The following is a 25,240-nucleotide window of genomic DNA, read 5'->3' on the forward strand; positions in this document are numbered from 1 at the left end:
TCCCGTAGCCAGAGCACACAGGAGGCACAGTGGTGAGACAGGAGCTGTGAGATACTCACCTCTCCGGATGCAGATGAGTTGAATGTGGGACATACTTCCCGCCGACCAGGATCATGGGACACAACCTGGTATCCAGGACTGTCCCACAGAATCCAGGATGGTTGGAAGGTGTGTAACTTGTTTCTTCATTTAAATACTGATGTTCATTCTGTGTCCTTTTATGTTGTAAAAATTCAGATCATGAACTCTTAGAACATTTCTCTGTGACTCTGTTTATTCTGTGGACACATGTACCTATAATTCTGTCTACAAAATTTTGTGTTTCCCTTGTTTGTGTTTCTATTTAGAAATGCAAAAAAATGTTAACATAAGAAAACAATACAGAACTTTTCCAGAGATCTCAGTATGGTGAACACTATTAAAACCATCATAGCTAATACTGTACATATATACGCTGATCAACCATAACATTAAAACCACTCAGCTAAATAAAATAATCATCTTGTGACAATGGATCCTGTCAAGGGTTAGGATATAAAAGGGAGCAAGTTAATATTTAATTCCTGTTGACAGCAGAAAAGATGACAACTCTGATGAGGACCAAATTGTTATTGCTAAGAGACCAAATCAGAGCATCTCGAAAATGTCCTGGTTTTCAGGATTTAGCATGGCGAGTACAGACATATGGGGAACCAGTGACTGGGTCATTGATATATGTGGGAAGCAAAGGCTAACCCTTCTGGTACAATACATAGGACTACTTTACTATAAATGGAAAAGATGGTAACAGGATGCACTACGAAAAGAAGGCAAGCCTGTGGACGTAGTATTTGACTGGAAAGCCTTGGGTACTGGAAATCATTAATATATACAACCTATATTGGGTGCTATTTTGGTTCCAAAAAATAAACAGGACATCATCTCTGGTGTTGGGAGTCCATGACTTAATGGGTGAAGGTTGTTTTGGAAGCATGAAGGGGAATTTCACTACATTATGCAGGAGGTTTTAATATGATGCTGATCAGTGTATATGCTACAAAGTAATAAGTATTGTAGTAAAATTAAGTTATACCAAGACATGTTCTTCCATCTGCGCAGACAGTGCAGTGGGCTGGACAATGCTCGCAGATACCCTCATCATTTGGATAATACCTCATAGAGCAGTTGGGAAGGCACTTGTTATTCTCCAGGTATAGGCCGTCTACACAGGACAAGCAATTTACTTTGCTTCCCTCACAGGTCCAGCACGATCCCTCACATGTTTCACATGATCCTTCAATGTTTTCAAAGTAACCTCTGTAACAAATGTAAAAAAAATTCATGAAAATTGTAAACTGCATTTATTCCAGGTAAAGTACACATCCTGAATGTAAAATAATGGAGCAGGGCCTTGCAGAAGATCTACAGTGACTGTCTTATATGATGAATGGGTCCAGGCATTGCCTACATGTCTTCCTTTAGCTTTGTTCACCGATTAAACACCCATGTAGAGGGGGGGGGGGGGGGTGTCTGGGATAACTGGAAATCTCTAGACTAATCTAAATACCTTCCCTCTTAATAACATTATTAATCAAAAATGTGTAATTACCCACATCCCTGGGTCAGTCATGTGACCCATAGCCCCATAGACACTTTCTGATTATCCTCATTTCCGGAAATGGATTGTCTCTACTACTCCCCCCTTCCCCATTAAAGGTACCATATAGCAAGCCGCAGCCAAAAAGCACTATAGAAAGGACTGCAGTGGAAACACATCACGTTTTTCAGAGGTAGTCCCGGCGGATCCCATTATAGTCTAATGGATCTGCGGGTTTCTGTGGTAACCGCTTTTTCAAGCAGATTAGGTTTCTGTTCGGGAAGGGGTCCCCAAGCAGACCCCCCACAAACGGAAACCCGGACAGTGGCATGAGCCAAGCATATCTTGTGTGGAACCAGCCTAAGGTCGTATTCACATTTCCACATCCATGATCTGTGCTTTTCGTGAACAGCACCCCACCATGATCATTTGCCGATTGTGTGCTGTCTATGATTCAGCTGCTTTTCATGTCTGTGAAAAGCAGATCATTTTTTTTTTTCCATTTCTATATTTTGAAGGCCTCTTGGTCTGTGAAAAATGTATTAGACATGTCATCAGTTTGACCCATAGACTTTCATTGACGTAATGCCCCTGTGATGCATCAGCATCAATTAAAAAAAAAAAAAATAAGGATATGCTTCTGTTACTGATAACTGAATGAACACAATGAATGGGTACATATGGTGTCCGCAAAAAATGTGTATGCAATACATACGTGAAATGTGGATGTGTGAATCAGGTCACTGCCAATAATTGGAAATTCACTGCAAAATTATTATTTGTGCTTTTGTTTATATGCAGTGTATTATATATTTAGTACAACTGAAAACTCAAGCAAATTCAGACTGACTAAACCACGTAGTGATAGGCTATAACAGTTTCTTAAATTAGAAAAAAGAAGAGGATTAGCAATTGTATGTTTTTACAATGGATAAAAACAGCAGTACCAAATATGACCAAGAGGTGGTGCTATGGAATTCCTTCTTATACAGTATATACTGTACTATAGCAGGGCTATTCCATTTATTTAAGTTGTTTGGTATAACACGAGTGAGTCAGTATATGATTAATGTAGACACATATATGTATAGAATACATATACTAGGCATATGTAAATATAAGTTGTCGTAGTGGATTTGATACTTGCCTAGTAACATCAGTTATCGGACATTTCATAAGTTGGTCACTCTTTTGAATATACTCGTAGTACGCCAAAGTCTTTAGTATTTCTTTTCTTACCCAACCAGTACTTACTCTGGACAGTCAGAAAGACAGCGTCCTTCATGAAGGAAGAGGTTTTGCTCTTTTGTGTTACATTTCAGGCAGTTTTCACTGCTACCTGCACAACTTTCACAGGTCACTGAACACTTTTCACATGTTTGAGTGAATGGATCACCGAAGAATCCCTGTGGACAGCTTGGCACACATTGATTTTCCTCATCCAGATAATAACCTAGAATACATGTTATTCATCAAGCAAGGTCACTTTGGATAGGATGGATTTACTACGCATGCTATGCATTATAGTCCAGATAGGTCACAGATAGAGGATGGCAAAACTAACTAGCACATACAGTAGTCAAATTTGTTGTTATAGCACCTTTATGAGATGGTTTACACAATACATGTACAATAAGAATAGTGAAGATTCTCTACAATACCAGAATGGCAGGAGAAGCAATCCTGTGCTTGTGGTCCAAAGCAACTCTGACATGACGGGTCACAGGCGTAGCACTTGGCATCTGCCACTTAAGAAGAAAATGTAACATTGTAATAAATTCTTCTTGATACATTATATACATTTTATTGAGACAATGTAGTATACACAATAATTACATGCATGCATTGAAATGACCATTTACATAAATATTGGACATGGGTTAATTGATATATATCGCAGCATTGATAATCCAAATGGTGTCATTGGTGGAATTATCCTTCATTTTAACTTTAAAAAGTCTCCCTAGTATGGCATATCATTATTTTTCTGTAAGGTTCACAGTTTTTCAATTGCTGTTTGATGTCAGAGTCATATATTGCCCATGTGTATTATCATGTGTATTAGGCTCATACATATATGGGTCACTGTGCTGTTATGCCTTACACAGATCCATACACTTCAGTGTATGAAGCCAGACTGCAAAACAGACCATAACAGGACATGTCCTGAGTTTTTGTAACCCATCCTCACAGCCCCTATGCCAATCCATTACAATCACAGTTCAGTATATGGCAAACAGAAATGAATGGTTCTGATTGCTATCCGTTAAAACGATGGCTAGCACACGGGCCAAAACATATGGTTGTGTGTATTAGGCTTAAGTCTGATAAATAACCTTTCCTCTATATGAGGAATATCAATAGTGTTGTTTGGTGTGCTCTCATCTCAACCTAAATTTGGAATCACAACGATCAATGTATACCCTACTGTAAAAAGCCACAAAGACGTTCGTTGGCCTGTGCTAAATGAAAATTTTCTACTTGTTAATTTTACTGTACAGCTGTTAATATACTTGCCTTCAGAATGAAGGAAATAAGGTTGGAGGATGCAATTTAGTGTAGAACTCTGAATATCGCTTATCTAGCACTCCTGGGAATTGCTAAAAGCTTGGAACATTGACTAGTTCAGCATTTCCCAAATTCCCAGCATCAGGACCATAGCATGGGATTAATCATATTGCACTTGGCTATCTTAGCTCAGCACTCTATGCTATATTGTTATTCCTATAACTATACCTAACTAGTCAAGAGGTAGGAGATGCTGGATAGAATTAACTAAGAATATCCTAAATTCAAGCTCTGTATTCACTGGTTGGTTTGACAATTCAACTTCAGTGTTACAACAGATCAACCCTATATTCCAAATAGACTTTTTAGAGATTTTGGTACTTTATGGAAAAACTTCATATCATCTATCATCCCAAATCCATCCATAAGTAAGTAGAACAGCAGTTTTCATGGGGTTGCAATAAATTGCCTTCATCAGAATACAGATTTCTGGTGTCACAGGAGCACCATTGGTAGTGTGACTTTCCCTTAGCTTCTACACATGATTTGTAGGTACTATCAGCATTTTGCACATTAACTAGTCTCATTTTTCATGTAGTGGGCACACCATAAAAGCCTACCCAAATGGTATAGTGAGGTCCTATGTATTTAGTATTTTCTCATGACAAGAAGCAGTGCCACATACTGAACCAGTGTTATATAAATCTAGACCCCTCTAATAGAGGTCATACTGACTGGCCAAGTTGCATGTTCTCCCTGCTAAAATAGTAGCGTAACCACTGGAGAAGTATATAGGAAAGGGCTATTAATTGTACTTTACAAGAGTCTATCAAGGGTAGCGTTCCCTAACTTTAATAGTAAGTAGTAAGATTTTACTACTAGTAAGATTTTGCAGGGTAAAAATTTCAAGGGAATATTTACGCACTATATTCTTTTAAAGGGGTTGTCCAGTTTCAGACAAATATTGAAAGCCAAATATTATTCTTTGTATAATGAAAAGTTATACAATTTCCCAATATACTTTTTGCCACAGTACAGGAATAATATACACAGTGATGTCACAGTACAGGGACAATGCCCATTGTGACATCATAGCACAGGGATAATGTGCACACTAAAACATCACAGGATATGAAGAAAGTAATAATGAGATCCAAGTATAGAGGTGCAGTCAGTTTTCCACATCTATCACAAATAGTTATCACTAGCTGCACCCTAAGTTTCTGAAAAATTGGTTCCCTTGGTTGTTGGGCCCCATAGCAGCTGTTGGGGCCATTATGTTCAGTATCACATCGTTGTCACTATAGGGTGTTTCAGCACTTTTTACTGCAAGGGAATTATTGCTTTATTACTTGAATTTTCCACATCAGTCAAAGATATAGTCTGTTAGGGTCCATTCACACTGAGTTTTTTGGCGCTGAGTTTGATGCTGAATCCATGTCAGAATCCACATGGAAAAAAAGACTCCCATTGACTTCAATGGGTTCCTTTTTCCACTTTTTTCCATGTGGATTCTGATGCAGATTCAGCATCAAAATCAGCGTCAAAAACTCAGTGTGAATGAACCCTTATGGTGCCATTTTCATGGATTCTGAAGGAGACCATTAACAGATAAAGCACATTAACCCACTGTAATGTCAGATTATTATTTTGTTTACAAACCATTAAAATATTGTTCATCCAAGCAAGTCACAAGATGACACATTCCAAAGGATGGTTGCTTCCCATCTGGGCACAAGTCACAATCCCGAGGAGAGGGCCCATGACAGGCTAGGCACGATTTGTGACAGGCTTCACACTGCCACTTCTTAGTATCTTGGAACATGCCACCTGGGCATTTCAGCACACACTTAGCATCTGTAATGAAGCATTTCTTTGTTAATTGTTATTATGCACAATCATCATTGTGACTACATTCACATAGCAAAGATTGACATTCAGAACAGCTATATTGTAAACCTTTCCAACCTGTCTGCTTTTCACTTTGTACTCCATCTCTCCTGTTAACCCCCACTGATACCTTTCTACTTAAAAGAAATAAGCTTGAGCCATGAAATTAACTTCTCCAAAATAAATCTAAATCGTGTCCTGTATATTTTTGATAGGAAATTATAGCTACAATATTATTGACCACAAATAATACTGAAATACGCTGCAACTTTTGTTTTGCACTGGATCTTTTGAGACAGGTGACTCAACACAATATTTGTCACTTAATGTATAGTGTCTTTTCTAGGCATGTAACACACTTAAAGGGAATGTGTTGCCAGAAAAAGACATTTTTTTATTTAAACGATGCCCCAACTTTCAAACTTTTTCCATTCTCAGAAACATAGGAGTGCTCAATGTTTTTCCATATCTCACTCCAAGGACCGGGAAAATGGTGCCTTGGTCCGCTTTAACTGAGGCATCAGGAGGAGGAAGCACATGACCGTGATCAGTGAGGGCGATATAATACAGCGAATACCCGACGACTATGGCAGCCGTGGAGCTCCTGAGTGTTCACTATATTTAAATACCCAGCGGATATCAGTAAACAGTTAAACATATTTTTGAAGTTGTTTTGCTGAGGTTTTTAACATTTTTCCATGTTATTATCTATATTTAAAAACACTTCAAAATATCCTGCAGTTCTGACTTTGTCCACTAGGCCATATAACATGCTGAGACTTCCTGTATTCTGTAGACTTCTTTGCAGCAGTCCCCTCACTTATCAGCTCATGGATTATCACAGCCATCATGTATATGAAGATAAGACACAGAATGCAGCAGTCACAATAGGTCATTTCACTGTTTATATACTCCCCAATTGGTGCACACAGGTCACAGAGCATGCAACTCTTCCATACAAGTGAATAGGGTCTGCTCTGGACCATTGTGTTTATGGCACATGGTCCTTCTATAGGAAACATAATATTTTAGGATTAATGTCCAAAGCTGGAATTGCTAGTATTTTAGGCTTTTTATTACATATAGATAATAAAAATTTGGAAAATTAAAAACAATTACCAAAAATTCTTTAAAAAAAAAATATGCTTAACATAAAAATGTGATTTAAATAACAGTGATTTTTCTGGTGATACATTCCCTTTAAGTACACTGTAAGAGTATGATGGAATGGCAGAATTTTCACGTGGATATTAGTGCTTACTTGCACTATAATCCATGGGAGAGTCAACAGATGTCTGTCTCCCATTGCATTCAATGAGATTCCTTGTTGCCATTCACACAGCCACTGAATTCTCTGCTGTGGGGTTGAAATCCACATCGCAGGCAAATAACTTCTTTTTGGGGATTATACACAAAAGTCATGGGAATCTCTGGTGAGCAGCCAGACATGGATTAACCTCATTGAACGGGTCTAATCCTATATATGAATAATCAGCAGCTTACATTACAAATCTGCCGCAGTTTCCTCTGCAAATACATGTGTTTTTCATCCCAAAAAATCAGTCATATAAATATACCATCTTGAGGAAACATGGTCAAGATGTAGCATATGTGCAGCAAATGTGTGTTGCAAGTTGCTCAGTAAATTTATGGAGTTTTAAACTAAAAAAATATATAAAATACAAAAAAAAACTAAACTAAAATTAAAAAAGAAATGTTACAAAGGCTTGGAAAATCAATTCTTCGTTTCATGATTGTATATGAGAATTGTAAGCAGGGTGTGTGTTGTCCTTGTATCTTTGAACCATTCACCACTGAACAAATAAGAACAAGTGACAGATATGTAGAGAAATGGCTGATAAGCTTTTACTGCTCTCTTCTTACCATGCAAATAATATCCACTTTGACAGGAAAAGCAATCAGTTTCATTGTGGCATTCAATGCACCCTGGAGGACAAGCGAGACACATTTTTCTGCTATTATCCTCATAGGTCTTCGGGGGACAATATTTACGGCATTGTAGGTGATACCTAAAATCATAGAAAGTAAATATCCATACGCCTTAAAAGTCTGATGCACTATGCTGAGATAAGCAGTTAGTGTTCCCTCCCTATGCTAACAAAGCTGTGGTTGCAAATCTACTGCTGAGAGACAAGACACCGGTCACATGATGTGTTTTTACAGTCAAAGTCTGGATGTTAAGAACAAAGCACTCATAAGATGATCCAGTAATAATAAAAATTGTGTTCCTGTTTCCCAGGCTCATCCCTATTAAACTGGGAACAAAACTCTGTTAAGAATGGCTTCCTGTATATGGCTGGAAATGTCCTCATTCATCTTGAAGCACAAAACATGTAGTAAAAAGGTTGAAAAAAATTAACAATCAATCTTTTTCTTCCAGCTTTTCAGTCCAAAATAAAATGTCAGACACATTTAGCTTAGACTGAACACAGGCGAAATATTCCATCTGTCCAATCACATTTGTGGCAGATATGAGGATGAAATGGTCAACTGAATGGCTACAATCAGCTATTTCCAATGACTCTTGTATATGGGCGGCTTAAAGAACCACTTTTGTCTTTATGATAACATCACCTAATCTACTGGTATATCACTCTATGGGTGGCTGCGCTTATCCAACCTTTATCCAACATGTATTTGTCTATTAACTGCTGGCATATGACTGACTATATACAGCTTCCATACAATAAAACAAATACACCCAAGCTGGAGGTTAATGCAGTCCTTAAGTAATGTTGAAATAAACCAGGAGTATCAAATATAACATGAAAAATGTGTATGAGAAAGCTCACCGAATCCTGGAGTAGCCACTGCAAGGTGCACGTCCCATACTTCTGGACTTCTGGAAGCTGAAGTTGCCAATCACCGAAAAGGATGGATGGGTCCGCAACATTTGAGTGCTCTTTAAAATTTCACTTTTAATCCATATTTTGTATAAAAATAGACAGCAGATATACAAAAATCATAGTGAAAAAGAAAGAAAATGTGACTAAAAACCGCAGTCACTATCGCGACTAAAAACCGATAGCGACGGCGGTTTTTAGTCGCATTTTCTTTCTTTTTCACTATGATTTTTGTATATATTTTTTAATGAAATATGGATTAAAAGTGAAATTTTAAAGAGCACTCAAGTGTTACGGACCCATCCATCCTTTTCGGTGATTGGCAAACCAGGAGTATGGTGTAGCTGTAGAATCCTCCATCACCTCGCGAGGAAGGATAAACGTAACAGATATAGAGACCAAGTGGTGAATATCCTTATCTTTTAGGATTAGGAATCCATTCCTGTATCCATTTGATAAAGGAGAGTGTCCCTGAAACGCTTTTCAGCGCCGTGTGATGTTTCTTTGCTGTGTACCATTAAAGATCAATTTGCTGTGACACGAGGGAACAGGGGTCCTTTTTCCGAACCAGACAATTGATCCTGGGAGGAATTCACCACTTTGTCTCTATATCTGTTACATACAGCTTGCGGCAGACAAAACAAGCTGATTGGGAGAGGGTCTAGGTGTCTGACCCCAACCAATTGATACCAATAACTTATCCTGTGAATATGTCATCAATTGTCTTCAGGTTCTGGAAACCCCTTTAAAGTTCCATTTTGATTATGACCTCTAACTTGGTGTTGAAATTCTTGTACCTTACTGGATCATTGGATTAACTTTACACAAGATGCTTGCACAAGTGGATATATGCTAGGGGAAAATACTTTTATATCCTTACAATTGTTGATCAATATTAGATTGCTAAGGATCTAAGGGCTGTTTTAGTCTGTAGGGTGAATTGTAGATCTCTCCACGGGGACTAGATCCTTAAATAGGTATCATGGGTTCAATTTCTATGGCACACAAATTCTTCAAGTTGAAAGATCTGGCTCACATTCTGGATCCATTGTTGAAAGGGTAGAGGGTCAGGATGAAACCAGTGAAGAGAGATTACGGCACATTAATATTAAAATTCAGGAGGACTCTTTTAAGTTTCTACTGTCCACTCACAACATATAAAGAATATTACCTTCCACCTAAATCGATGAAAATACAAATGACTTACAGAAAATAACCTTGAAGACAGCTGAGGCAGATATCTGGATCATCTATACAGAAGAAAAATATAGAAATTTGAGTGATTATACTTCAACAAAATACAAATCTAACCACAACAATTAAATAACATAAACCAGTTTACACTAATAAATCTAAGCTATGTTGATCGCAGTTACATATAAATTCAAAGATAGCATAGCAGAGTCAATAGGATGAAATGAGCATACAAAACAGAAACATGGAGGAGCAATGGCAATAAAGCGTATAATGGAAAACATCAACATAACCAATGTATTTTCTGAAACCAGCGTGACCTTGCAGTATCATGGTTTTTCTAATCTTCTGCTATATTGACTTCACTATTTTATCTTTTAATTTGTTTTTAATTGCAATTAAAGCACCACTCCGGAGAATAATGTTCAGCCCTCTGCTTGGAGTCTGTTGTTTAGAACAAGGAATACTGATGTGTAATTCATAGTGAGTTTACTCAGCCAACAGACTCTTCACTGTATTCAGCCTCCAATCAGGTCCTCTGTCGGATCATGTGATCAACAGACTGAGGCAGTTACATCCTCAGGCACACACAGTTACTTTGGTTGCTCCAGTTGTTGTTGTAGGATTTGTTTCAGGGTGCTGATAAAATCTGGGAGTTTAGGTCTCTATACATGTTTACACATTTTACAATATTGATTTAGTAAGCAGAAATAAAAATTAATGCTAAGGCAATGTGCAAAAAATTACTAAAATATTACTAAAATCCGTCAGCCATCCTTGCCTTGATCTTGGAAAAGCTAGGCACATTCTTGGAATTCTCTCAACCAACTTCTTGAGGAAGCCTCTAAGGATGCTTTTCAGACAGTTTTGTAGAGGTTTCCGTGCATTCTAAGATTTTGGCTGATGTTTCTTTACTTAGTGGTTCAAACTATCTCGATTAAGTTTAGGTCAGCATGCAGCAATGCTACCACAGAGGCCTGATCCAAGCAGTCTCCTCCGAATAGTTGATGTTGAGATTTGTCTGCCACTGGAAGCCATTGAAGCATATAATTGGACTCTAATTTTAGGGACTGTTAATTTCTGAGACTGGTGACTTGAATACACTTTTCCTGTTCAGTAGAGATTGTTCTTGTTCTGTTTTGTCTTTCTTATGGCGAACCTTATTAGAATATCATAGTGTGTAATGGTTTTTGCCTCTGCACTTGAAAAAGCATTGAAGATTCATGCAATTTGCCTGTATTGAATGGCCAGCATTACTTATATTAGTTAAAGAGGTATTATCTTTAGGATAGGTTATCAATATTAAATACGTGGGATCCGATACATCAAATGCTGCTTTCACTTCACAGACCACGTGCCATTATGTCACTGGTCACCATTGTCCATGGTGAGCCTCATGCGGGAATAAATCCCACCCCATATATGATACCTTGATGGCACTTGGCAGCACTGTAAGTGACCGTCTGCTGATTAAAATTTTAATCCTACGTTTTCCATGGGGATACTACTTCCCGACGTAATAGGTGTGCCTTGTTTCAAGACGCAGGTGAAACCAATTAATAGCCGTACTTACTTCCTTTATATACTAGCCTGTTTGTATTTAGTCTAGGATGCCATGACTAAGGAACTGTGTATTCTGAAACGCGTTGGCGTTTTTTAATGTTTTTTGTCCTCTTCATTTCTTTGTAATATGTTTGTACTTTTAACTCTTAATATGGATTAAAGAAAGATTTTCACCTTCCTCAGAGTGATGCTGATTTCTCTACATGTTTGTTACTATTTAGAATCCAGCCTACCTTGTTGACAAACACTTATTATATACATTATACACACATTTATTAGATATTTGTGCTATATATGTGATTGGAACAGTGTTAATACTTCTTTATGTCACATAATAAACCTTTTCATGTAATACTGTCCATTACATTTGACGTTCTGTGACAATAACAAGAAAACACAGTGATAAGTGCTACAAGTTATATAACAAAAGTGTAATGTACAGTATATTTGGTGAAAGTTGTTTATACATTTTTCATTGTCTTACCTACTGCACATGTTTTACACCCAGTCTCACAGTCAACACATTCTCCAGTCTCAGGGTCTTCCATTTGTCCTATATTGTGTAATAAAAACATGTAATCACTTGGTTTGGCGTAACACAAGAATACAGGATTCTGTATTCATGGCATCCAAGATTTACACATCTCAATGCTGTTTTGGTGACATGAGGGGGGCCTACACAATTTTATGCAGGTGTTTTTATTTTATTTTATTGTTCTGCATGATCAAAGAATTCTGAATACGTATACACATATCTCTATTCAGAGAATTCCATAGAATTAAATCATACCATTCCCATTATCGCTAAATGTAGACACATCCATTTTCATGACAGTTGTAACTTGAAAGTCACAAAGGAAATGACAATGTCTCAATTATCCAAATTAATTTCTTAAACATGGAGATTCCAATAAGTTGAAATATACGTTTGCTATGCGGTCTGGCAACTCTCCATGGTTTGTAGCAGTCTTTGATGTAATAAAATGTGCAGAATCAACATGTTTTTGATGTATTCAGTATCCTGGCCACATGTATTCCCCAGATAACCAGCAGGAGTGATGAATAAGTTTTATTGTACAATCCCCTCCACCTGTGCTATCTTATCTGAACAGTGCAGCTCACTTGAATGGATGTGTTTCTTTTAAAAAGGTCACACCTTTGTGGTCTAGAATTTATTTCTTCGGATTTGAATGGTAAATCTAAAGTGTTTGGTTTATTTATTGATACTATTAAAGGTGAGGAGCTAAAATGCTCCCTTTAATTCATGACTAGCAATGTAAAGTCATATACAGCATGCCTGTGATAATTCACAAGTTCTAACCAGGAATGGTAAATAACTAGAAGATACTGGGATGGTGGAAATGTATCTGTTAGCAAGCGTGTACAGCTAACAGGGGTGCATTTGTAATTACAGAGCTATTGTACAGTATAAAATATAGTGTATGAATCAACTAGAATAGTTTAGATTGACACAAACATAATATATAGACAATTACTAAAGGGATTCTATCATTAAAATGCAATTTTTTCTGGGGAGCCAACTGCGCCTGCCCGCCAGTCACAAGAAAATGGCTGCTTACAATACTGTGTAAGCGGCCATTTTCTTGTAGCCAGCAGGCATGCGCAGTCGGCTTTGCCCTAGACCTAGAAGTTTGAAGACAGTGCCGGAAGAAGACGCGAAGAGAGGCCATTTCAGAAGAAGATGGAGGCGGCACTGGATAGTTGTCTCGCAGCATTGGGGACGCCCCCAGTGCTGTTTGAGCGCTGGGGACCGCCCCCAGTGCTGCGAGATATCTCATTTGCATACCAATGAAAACCGGGATTTATACCGAACGGCGGCCTGGAGAAGAAATCTAAAGGTAGGAGAAGAACAGCCTTTCTCAAGGCTATTCTGACGTGGTACGCGTTTTTGGCGCGTATTTTGATGCGTTTTTTACACGTGTAAAAGATTTCATTGAAGTCAATGGGAGTGTTATTTTTATACATGTATTCTATACACTTGTATTATGCTAAAATGCGCTTGCGTTAACTCCGTGTGCACGGGACCTTAGGGTCCATTAGGGTCCATTCACACAGAGAAAAATGGTGAGGAATTTGGTGTGGAATTTTCCACGCTGAAAAAAAAGCCTCCCATTGATTTCAATGGGTTGCGCTGCTTTTTTTTTTCCTAGCGGAATTCAATGGGAGCCATCTTTTTGGTCAGGATTTTCAGGCGGATACGGCTTAAAAATCCTGACAAAAAAAACTCCCTATGAATTTACCCTAAGGGTAAGTTCACACAGCGATTTTTGGACCAGAATCTGAGGCGGAGGCCGCCTCAGGTTCCAGTCCAAAAGTCGGGTAGCCGCGACTGAAAGCTGGTGCACTGCACCGGCATCCAGCCGTGCACTCCGTTCCAGATTAGGTCCAATGAATGGGCCTATAAGAATAGATGCTGCTGCACACACTAGCATTCAAGAAGATGCAATTATTTATTCTAAAGGTTAATAATTATTACAGTGATAACGCCATGAACATGGTGTTATCACTGTAATAATTATTCACCTTTTGAATAAATAATCGTATCTTCTTGAACGCTAGTGTGTGCAGCAGCATCTACACTTATTGGTTATGTCGGAGGACCCTATTACTGCTAGCACCACACCATTAAGTTGAGTGTGCGGTACCATTGATCCTTTCTACAATGAATGGGCTTAGTCCGGAGGAGGGAGTGTTTTCAGGCCGAATCACGAGGTGAAACGGCCTGAAGAATGAGCATTTTGCTTTTTTTTTTCTGAGAGCCAGAAGAAACGACTCCTGGAAAAAACTCCTGAGTGGCTCCCTTTGATTTCAATGGGAGCCATCTTTTTGGTCAGGATTTTGAGGCGGATATGGCCTCAAAATCCTGACCAAAAATCTCTGTGTGAACTTAGGGTAAGTTCACACAGGGTTTTTTGGTCCAGAACCTGAGGCGGAGGCCGCCTGAGGTTCCAGATCGAAATACGGGTGCACCAGCATCCAGTCACGCAGTCTGGATTAGGCGCAAATGAATGGGCCTAGTCAGGAGGAGGGAGTGTATTCAGGCGGATGTCGCGAGGCGAAGAATGAACATCTCGCTTCTTTTTCCGGGAGACAGAACAAAGCGGCATCCGGAAAAAAGAACTGACCGGGCTCAAAATCCTGACCAAAAAACTCTGTGTGAACTTACCCTTACTGCAGATTTTGTGACTGATTCAGCTGCATAATCTTCAGCTCAAGACTCCCAGCTGGGGAGCAGGAGGAGTGGAAAATGAGAAGGAATCTGAGAAGGAATTCCTCTTCTTTTTTCCTCAATGTTAACTTTCTCTAAGAGTAAGTTCACATGGGGTTTTTTGGATTGGAACCTGAGGAGGAGACCACCATAGGTTCTGATCCAAAAACCAGGCATCCGCAACTGAAAGCCGGTGCACTGCACCAGCATCCAGCTGCGCACTCTGCTCCGGATTAGGCCCAATGAATGGGCCTAGTCCGGAGGAGGGTGTGTCTTCAGGCCAAATCGCGAGGCAACTCGGCCTGAAGAATGAGCATCTCGCTTCTTTTTTCCGGGAGCCAAAAGAAACGTCTCCCAGAAAAAAGATCTGAGCGGCTCCCATTGATTTCAATGGGAGCCATCTTTTTGGTCAGGGTTTTGAGTCGGATACGGCCTCAAAACCCTGACCAAAAAACTCTGTGTGAACTTACCCTAACACTTAAGGCTTTTATATCCTGTATATCCAGGCCCCTGCACTCAAGATAATTCTAACCACTCATCAGGGACTAAGACATTTATGTTTTTACGCCTCACAACAGAACCCATTAAGCCACACCTTAGGACTTCATGTAACCAGGTCTCCACAATAGTTCTCTTCTATTTCCCACAGAACTGATAGATATCACATCCTGACTGGACCTATCTATAGCATCTCTGCCTCATCCCTCCTTAGCTTCCTCCAGCCGAATTGCTCCTTTCCAATGGTTCACACAACTCTTCCAGGCAATCCTCAACACAAGTCTCCTCAGACCCACATTCATGTCTCCTGGTAATCCTGCTAGTCTCTAGTGAGCAAGCCAGTCCTGGCCTACAGTGAAATGCTAATCCACAATGTGCAAGTTTATAGCAGCTCCCAGCATATCCCACTCCTCTCAGATGGAACAGGCCCCAGGTTTACGTGTTGCATAGGCCCACATAGTTTTACTATGCACCATATGCAGACCATTTGCATTCTTTTATAGGCAGCACCCCTTTTATCTGTGTTTCACTGTTCTGCCATCTTTCTGTCATGGATCAGGCTCTTCCTGGGCCTAGTCCACTGTTCATACCATCCCCTGTAGCTGGTGACCAAGAACAGTACTTGGCAGCTTGTTATGCAACCACCACAGAACAGCACAACCCACCCTCCAAACAACCTATAAAGCAAAGGCATAAAGGCACCATACAGTATATACAGTACATTAAAAATGTATGCATATGAGCAAGTCAAATACAAATAAGAGACTGCTCAGTAATTTAGCTACCTTAAAGAAGACCTTTGACCACCTCCAACAAGTTCAGTTCTTTTCCTCATTTAACAGATTCTACTCCACTGATTTTGGCACAGTTGATAATACAGAGCCTAAATAGCCTAACAGGCACTAACAGCATTGATTGCTTGGGAACAGTGGGGGCTAGAGAAAAAAATCTAACTGTACCAGAATCAGTCCAGTTGCACCTAATAACAGATGCTAAGAAATTAAGTTGACAGTGGCAGAGGAAGGCTAAGTTCACATTTCTGTTTGTAAAGTCTGTTGCTGTCACCCATCATAGAATGACAGGATCGTCCTTAAACAGAGCTTGAATTACTGATGCAAACAGAACACTTTCCGTCTGTATTCACTCCAGTCTATAAAACATGATGGAAACTTTCTTCCTTCAATGTTGTTCATTTTTCAGATGAATGAAAAAGTCCAAAATAAATGGCATAAGATGTAGATGTTACAGTACCTGGCAAACATTGGATTAAGTAGCACTCGCCATTCTGAAGCTTGTAGTTGCTTTTGCATTTTTGACAACTATTAAGATTGGAGCAAAGGTCACAGTTCAGTGGACATGATTCACAGCTATAGGTGTCACGCTCTGGATAAAAGCCCCGAGGACAGTGTACTTTACATCGACTGCGATAGAGAAAGCGCTCAAATCCATCTGGATCTTAAAAAGGAAAATACAACAAAGATATAGAAAAAATTAGCATAATTGTACCCAGTTAATTGTGTTGGAGGTGTAATTACTGCAATAAGAATTATTCATTGTAAAGTATAAGGAACAATTATGTAGTTTTTATTAGAGTTTGCACATAATTTTCTTACAGTTTTCAAGATTTTCGAATATACTGTTTATATGCAAAGGATAAAAATCTGTCCTGGTGAAGCGAATTGCATAGAACTCTAGCTTTTTTGAAAATTCAAATGGCTCCCAAAGCTTCATTGCTCAGCTTAGAGGGTCCAAGAATTGGACAAACACTGGAGGGGCCTGGGGTAATTATTAGAGATGAGCGAACAGTGAAATGTTCGAAGTGCGAAGTTCGATTCGAGTAGCCACTCAATACTCGACTGTTCGATCGAACATCGAACCCCATTATAGTCTATGGGGAATAAATACTCGTTTAGGGGGAAACCACTATTCGACTCAGGAGGGTCACCAACTCCACTATGACACCCCAGGAAATGATGCCAACACCCTGGAATGCAACTGGGACAGCAGGGGAAGCATGTCTGAGGGCATCTAACATGCCCAAGTCACTGTATTACGTCAGGATCCCTGTCAGCTTGCAATATGCGGGAGCGGACTTTTTCCCATAGGAATGCATTGACCAGCATTGATTGGCCGAATACCATACAGAGTACAGCATTCGGCCAATCAACGCTGGTTCTGCCGGAGGCTCGTCTGTGTGGAGACTGCCTTGGACAGAACTTAGACTCCGCCTCCTCCGGCAGAACCAGCGTTGATTGACCAAATGCTGTACTCTGTATGGTACTCGGCCAATCAACGCTGGTCAATGCATTCCTATGCCAAGATGTAGCACGGCCAGCACTGCTACATCAGAGATATAAACCCTGCTGCATCAGAGATGTAGCAGAGCTGAGTGTGCACTGAACCCTGCTGCACACTCAGCTCTGCTGCATCAGAGATGCGCTGAACCCTGCTGCACACTCAGCTCTGCTGCATCACAGATGTAGCAGAGCTGAGTGTGCTGAACCCTGCTGCACACTCAGCTCTGCTGGTCAATGCATTCCTATGGGAAAAAGTCAGGTCGTGCATATCGCAAGCTGACAGGGATCCCAACTAGATAGAGCCCCAAAGAGCTGGGTGAGTGACATTCCCACCTAAATAAAGGTAATCCCTAGCTAACCCTGCCTGTACATCTATCCCTGTCTCACAGTCACATAGTTCACAGTCTCATATGAACCGGATATTAAATCTATTGTTTGTATAAATGGGAGGTCACCTGAATTAGCCAGCCAATTACTTTTTCTGATATTTTTTATGCTTCCGTTGTTGTAGTTCCTGTTCCACCTCCCCTGCGCAGTTATTGGTGCAAAAAAAGCACCAGGGAAGGTGGGAGGGGAATCAAATTTTTAGCAACATGTACTTGATCGAACGCTGTTCACTCATCTCTAGTAATTATAATTGTTATTATTATTATTTTTATTATTATTATTATATCCGAGGGTTTACATACGGTACACAACATATACAAACAGTTCTACAATTTAAAATAAATTCACCTGTCCCCAACTCTCCACTGTCCGCTGCCACAGGCCATTCCATCGAGCATCATGCCTAAAAAGTCCTGTGGCCCACGTGACCAATAAAGCTAAACAGCAGGCAGCAGCGCTTGTGGTCGGTGGAGTGGGATCAGTGACATGTTAGTGACATCACCTGTCCCTCTCCAACAGGGTCGGACTGGGGTGTCTAGGGCCCACCAGTGGAATTGTTTCTAGGGGCCCACCGCCAGGACCCTGCAAATCAGCGGTACCGAGACACGACGGCTAAAGGTAATAACATGTCCGGAGCCATGCTGCTCACGCACTATACTATGTGCACCACTGCACTAACTAAACCTACTGCTACACCTTGTATGGCAAGTGAACAGTGCGGCTCCTAGAAATGTTACCATTACTTGTAGCCACGCTGTCCTGGAAGAGCTGATCTGCAGAGGTTCTGGCTGTTAGGAGTATTTAGGTTCATTACTTTCTATTTTTCTTACCTGGGGAGTTTCTGGCTGCGCGGTGTCTGGGGTGGCGTCCTGGCGCTGCAGGGTTGTCCTGTCGTGAGTATTGGTGCACACCATCTGACTTGCACGCGCGCACTGCTGGTAGGCAGCTTTATCTCCTGGTTGATTAGTCTGTCCTCCCATTTGCACCTGGGAGGAGTGGTCTCTACTCTGTATTTAAACCCATGCCTCCCATGGTTCTGTGCTGAGTGTCTCTTTTACAGTGCTAGGCCTTAGCAGGAGGAGTAGGTGGTTATCTTGGATAGAGGAAGTTCCGTGGTTGGTTTTTGGGAGGTTTGGGTGAACGAGTTGGTTTGTGTGTTTTCCCTTCTGTGTTCACCAATCCTCCCTCTGTGTATAATTGACTGTGTGAGTGAATTGCCTTATCCTTTGATTTCTACTCAGTTTCCCTGTGTTTGTTTCCTAGTGTAAGGTTCCTTCCCATATTGGTTTGGGGGAATCCTTTCCAACATTTTTCCTGTGTGCTGCTTGTGTTGTTAGTCAGCGCACACCTTTGTCAGTCCCTGTCAGGAGCAGCTTCACTTGTTCGTTAGGGGTGACCCCCTTTAGTCTCCAGTCCCTAGAGATCTTATAGGGCATTCCTTCTCCCACTTCCCTCTGGGCCTACGGTATCAGTGAGAGAGGAGCTGTCAGGGTCAGGCTTAGCCTGAGAACAGCCGACCCACACCCGTGAGGCAGGGACCGGGATAGCTAGTGGGAGTAGTGCAGGGCGAGATTTCCTACTGCTATTCCTTAGCCCCGTTGCAGCTACCTGGACTGACATAACAGTACACTCAGCCGGTAAAAAAAAAAAAAAAAAAAAAAAGGTTCGTTTGCATTATGACGGACCTGAAACAGTTGTACCAGGCGGTGCAGCAGATTTCCACTGAGATGGAGGGGATCAAGCTACGAATGGATGCCATCCAAGCTTCTGGCGTATCTCAGTTACAGCAGTTGGCTCAACACACAGCCTCTCAGGTGGAGGGCATACAGAGGCAGGTGAGTAGCGCCCCTGTGGGTCGGCCTCTGGAGCCAAAAGTCAGCTTACCTGAACCCTTCCGAGGTAAGAGGTCAGATTTTTTCCGATTTCAAAAGGACTGTCTTTTGTATTTCCGGCTACGGCCGTTTTCCTCCGGTTCTGAGTTACAGAGAGTTGGGATTATTATTACTTTATTGAGAGATGATCCCCTCATCTGGGCACATTCATTACCAGCCGACTCAGCTTGCTTACTAACTGTAGAGGCGTTTTTCTCCACAATGGGGTTACTGTATGACGACCCAGACAGGGTACGCACGGCTGAGAATAACCTACGACGTGTGGTGCAAGGGGATCACGCTATAGAGAATTATTGCACAGAGTTTCGTAGGTGGGCAGCAGAAGTACACTGTAATGACCCCGCTCTACTTAGTCAGTTTGAGACAGGGCTCTCGGACCAGGTTAAAGACCATCTAGTTTCTCACCCTGTTCCGGGAGATCTAGATGAGGCCGTGCAGCTGGCAATTAGAGTTGGACGGCGCCTCCGGGAGCGTGGAGACAAGAGTCCTGGGGGGCTTAGCCCTCCTCAATTCTCTGTTTTTAGAGAGGACCCGGGGGACCAACCCATGCAGATTGGGGCCACTGTGCGAAGTGCTAGACCCAAGAGTGAAGGGTCCCGCACAGTACGCTGTTTTGTGTGTGGAGGGATGGGACATGTAGCAAGGGTATGCCCCTCCAGAGAATGGTTCGCCAAGGAGAGTAATATCCCCAGGTCTATTGAGGGTAAAGGGAGAAAACCTACTAAGGAGGGAGGTGTGCATATTTCCTGTACTCAGACTGCCGGGTTGACCCTTGAAGGATGGGTAAATGGGCAGAAGTGCCGGATTTTGGTTGATTGTGGTTCGGCAGTCAACCTTATTGACTCAGAGTTTTGTGAGCAATTAAGGGTGAGTCCTTTGGTCTTGAAGTCTCAGATACCGGTGTGGGCTATTGATAAGACCCCTCTACAGCAAGCTGTTATCTCCAAACAGGTGGAGGGTCTGGAGTTTATTGTGGGTGGCCACAGGGAAGAGATTGACTTGTTCTTGTTGTCTAAGTTACCAGCACAAGTAGTGTTGGAGTGGCCCTGGCTGAAGCAGCATAACCCTATTATCAACTGGGAGACCGAGTCAGTAGTTTCTTGGGGGCAGGGGTGTAATGGTCGATGTCTGCCCATATCCGTTATGTCTTTGTCTATAGACAATTTGCCTCAAGAAATATGTGAGTTCAGGGAGGTCTTTGAGGAAAGGGCAGCCAAGACATTACCACCACATCGCACCTATGATTGCTCGATTAAATTTATACCAAATGCAGTGCTACCCAAGACACGGTTGTACAATCTCACTATTCCGGAGAGGGAGGCGCTCAAAGAGTATATTGAGGGGAGTCTAGAGGTGGGGCATATTCGCCCATCTAAGTCCCCAGTAGCAGTGGGGTTTTTCTTTGTAAAGAAGAAAGATGGAGGGTTGCGCCCTTGTTTGGATTTTAGGGAGATTAACAAAATCACGGTGCGGAATCCCTATCCCATTCCGTTGATCTCGGATCTATTCAGCCAGATTACGGGAGCCCGCTGGTTTAGTAAAATAGATATACGTGGGGCGTATAACTTGCTGAGAATCAAGAAGGGGGATGAGTGGAAAACAGCGTTTAACACACCCCTAGGACACTTTGAGAATCTTGTGATGCCTTTCGGTCTAACCAATGCGCCTGCGTTTTTTCAGAATTTTATTAATGATGTACTAAGTGCCGTCATAGGGAGGGGGGTTGTGGTCTATCTGGACGATATACTCATTTACACCCTGGATTTGGAGACTCATTGGGAGAGAGTGAGAGAGGTTTTAGATCTCCTGAGGGTTAACCAATTAAGTGCTAAGCTGGAGAAATGTGTGTTCACGGTCAATAAATTATGTTTCCTTGGCTATATCCTATCGGAAAAGGGATTCGAGATGGACCCTGAGAAGGTCAGGGCAGTCTTGGAGTGGCCGCGACCCGAGAACCTAAAGGCGGTCCAACGGTTCTTGGGGTTCTCCAACTATTATCGCCAGTTTATCAAGGGATTTTCTGAGGTTGTGAAACCCATCTCGGACTTGACTAAGAAGGGGGCTGACTGTGCTAAGTGGTCGCCAGAGGCGCTAGCTGCGTTTGAAGAACTGAAGAAGCGATTCTCGTCCGCTCCCATTTTGAGACAGCCGGATGAGAGGTTGGCCTTCTGAGTGGAAGTGGATGCCTCCTCGGTGGGGGTGGGAGCAGTACTTTCTCAGGAGTTCGAGGAGGGTACGCATCCCTGTGCCTTCTTTTCTAAGAAATTCTCTGCCTCTGAATGGAATTATGACATCGGAGATAGGGAACTACTGGCAATAAAACTAGCGTTCGAACATTGGCGTCATTTCCTGGAGGGGGCCAGAAGGCCAGTCCAGGTATTTACTGACCACAAGAATTTGGTTTATCTTGGGTCGGCGAAGAGATTAAATGCACAGCAGGCCAGATGGGCTCTATTTTTTGCGCGGTTCCATTTTGCCGTGACTTATGTGCCGGGTTCAAAGAATGTTAAGGCTGATGCTTTATCCCGGTATATGTCGACTGAGGAGGAACGAGAGGCGCTTGCCACTATTTTTGGGGATGGAGTGGTGGTAGCAGTATTGGGCGCGAAATTGGAGAAGGCCTTGATCGAAGCGCAACGCGCTGCACCTTCCAAGATACCTAGAAACAAGCTTTTTGTCCCAACTACTCTCCGACAAAGTCTCCTGAGGGAGTGTCACGAGTCGGTTCTTGCTGGTCACCCGGGGGTTTCAGAGACCATGAGATTGGTGTCTAGGAATTTTTGGTGGCCAGGGTGGAGTAAGGATGTCTTGCAGTTTGTTCAAAATTGTTCGGTCTGTGCAAGGGCCAAGGCGTCGCATACCCGTCCCCACGGTCTTCTACATCCATTGGAACCTCCTAAGGCACCTTGGACTCATCTGTCTATGGATTTCATCACGGGCCTTCCGGTGTCTAAGGGTTTCACGGTCATTTGGGTAGTCGTTGACCGCTTCACGAAAATGTGCCATTTGATCCTGTTTTCCAGGATGCCATGTGCCAAGACACTATCAGAGGCGTTTATTAAAGAAATTGTAAGGTTGCATGGTCTTCCTGAGGAGATCGTTTCGGACAGGGGACCGCAATTTGTGGCTAAATTCTGGCGGGCTTTTTGCAGCAGGTTGGGAGTTACACTGTCGTTTTCCTCCGGGATTCACCCAGAGTCTAACGGACAAACAGAGAGGAAGAATCAGGATGTGGAACAGTTTTTGAGGTGTTTTGTTCGAGAGAACCAGAATAATTGGGCTGCCTTTCTCCCCCTGGCAGAATTTTCCCTAAACAACCATGATTCCAATGCCACAGGTACCACACCTTTTTTTTGCTCCGGTGGTAGACATCCGGAGTATTTTCTTCCCCAGTTCCGGAGGAGGAGCTATTTTCTAAAAAGCTGCAAGGGGTATGGTCCCGTATCCGAGAGAATCTGGTGCGGGCGTCGCACCAGGCTAAGGTCCAGGCGGATCGGAAGAGAGGAGAGTTGCAGTTCTTCCCTGGTGAGATGGTTTGGTTGTCCACTAAGAATATCAGGTTGAAGGTTCCTAGCAAGAAGCTGGGTCCCAGGTTTGTGGGTCCTTTTAAGATCATCAAGATGGTAAATGAAGTGGCGGCGCAGCTGCAACTACCTAAAAGGTGGAAGATAAACCGGGTGTTCCATGTCTCCTTGTTAAAGAAGGCCAAGAAGGGAACGTCTCCAGTTAAGGTTCCACCAGTTTCTGAGTCCGGGGAGTATGAGATATCCCGAGTTCTGGATAGCAAATATGTTCGGGGGAAGCTACGGTATCTGGTGGCATGGAAGGGATACGGTCCTGAGGATAATTCTTGGGTCCTGGAGTCGGATATGTCAGCCCCCAGACTCGTGGAGAAATTCCACAAGGAGTTCCCGAAGAAGGATGCTCCTAGAGAATCCGGAGTCTTCTCCTTGAGGGGAGGATCCTGTTAGGAGTATTTAGGTTCATTACTTTCTATTTTTCTTACCTGGGGAGTTTCTGGCTGCGCGGTGTCTGGGGTGGCGTCCTGGCGCTGCGGGGTTGTCCTGTCGTGGGTATTAGTGCACACCTTCTGACTTGCATGCGCGCACTGCTGGTAGGCAGCTTTATCTCCTGGTTGATTAGTCTGTCCTCCCATTTGCACCTGGGAGGAGTGGTCTCTACTCTGTATTTAAACCCATGCCTCCCATGGTTCTGTGCTGAGTGTCGCTTTTACAGAGCTAGGCCTTAGCAGGAGGAGTAGGTGGTTATCTTGGATAGAGGAAGTTCCGTGGTTGGTTTTTGGGAGGTTTGGGTGAACGAGTTGGTTTGTGTGTTTTCCCTTCTGTGTTCACCAATCCTCCCTCTGTGTATAATTGACTGTGTGAGTGAATTGCCTTATCCTTTGATTTCTACTCAGTTTCCCTGTGTTTGTTTCCTAGTGTAAGGTTCCTTCCCATATTGGTTTGGGGGAATCCTTTCCAACATTTTTCCTGTGTGCTGCTTGTGTTGTTAGTCAGCGCACACCTTTGTCAGTCCCTGTCAGGAGCAGTTTCACTTGTTCGTTAGGGGTGACCCCCTTTAGTCTCCAGTCCCTAGAGATCTTATAGGGCATTCCTTCTCCCACTTCCCTCTAGGCCTACGGTATCAGTGAGAGAGGAGCTGTCGGGGTCAGGCTTAGCCTGAGTACAGCCGACCCACACCCGTGAGGCAGGGACCGGGATAGCTAGTGGGAGTAGTGCAGGGCGAGATTTCCTACTGCTATTCCTTAGCCCCGTTGCAGCTACCTGGACTGACATAACACTGGCTGTTGTTAGAGATGAGCGAACACTAAAATGTTCGAGGTTCGAAATTCGATTCGAACAGCCGCTCACTGTTCGAGTGTTCGAATGGGTTTCGAACCCCATTATAGTCTATGGGGAACATAAACTCGTTAAGGGGGAAACCCAAATTCGTGTCTGGAGGGTCACCAAGTCCACTATGACACCCCAGGAAATGATACCAACACCCTGGAATGACACTGGGACAGCAGGGGAAGCATGTCTGGGGGCATAAAAGTCACTTTATTTCATGGAAATCCCTGTCAGTTTGCGATTTTCGCAAGCTAACTTTTCCCCATAGAAATGCATTGGCCAGTGCTGATTGGCCAGAGTACGGAACTCGACCAATCAGCGCTGGCTCTGCTGGAGGAGGCGGAGTCTAAGATCGCTCCACACCAGTCTCCATTCAGGTCCGACCTTAGACTCCGCCTCCTCCGGCAGAGCCAGCGCTGATTGGCCGAAGGCTGGCCAATGCATTCCTATGCGAATGCAGACTTAGCAGTGCTGAGTCAGTTTTGCTCAACT

The 25,240-nt window shown here is 42.4% G+C and overlaps 1 protein-coding gene across 1 annotated transcript in view; it reads right to left on the bottom strand.

Moving 5' to 3' along the window:
• LOC142203096 (proprotein convertase subtilisin/kexin type 5-like) overlaps positions 1 to 25,240 on the bottom strand; it is an 82,844-nt gene that overhangs the window by 52,412 nt on the left and 5,192 nt on the right. The window contains exons 2-9 of the mRNA XM_075273579.1: positions 16,574 to 16,777; positions 12,080 to 12,148; positions 10,046 to 10,088; positions 7,859 to 8,004; positions 5,747 to 5,941; positions 3,238 to 3,324; positions 2,831 to 3,029; positions 1,073 to 1,296 (exon numbers count right to left, since the gene is read on the bottom strand). Coding sequence (XP_075129680.1) covers positions 1,073 to 1,296; positions 2,831 to 3,029; positions 3,238 to 3,324; positions 5,747 to 5,941; positions 7,859 to 8,004; positions 10,046 to 10,088; positions 12,080 to 12,148; positions 16,574 to 16,777 — 1,167 coding nt within the window. The remainder of the gene's footprint in view (positions 1 to 1,072; positions 1,297 to 2,830; positions 3,030 to 3,237; positions 3,325 to 5,746; positions 5,942 to 7,858; positions 8,005 to 10,045; positions 10,089 to 12,079; positions 12,149 to 16,573; positions 16,778 to 25,240) is intronic.

The sequence above is a fragment of the Leptodactylus fuscus genome, chromosome 5 (assembly GCF_031893055.1).
Source record: "Leptodactylus fuscus isolate aLepFus1 chromosome 5, aLepFus1.hap2, whole genome shotgun sequence".
NCBI lineage: Eukaryota > Metazoa > Chordata > Amphibia > Anura > Leptodactylidae > Leptodactylus > Leptodactylus fuscus.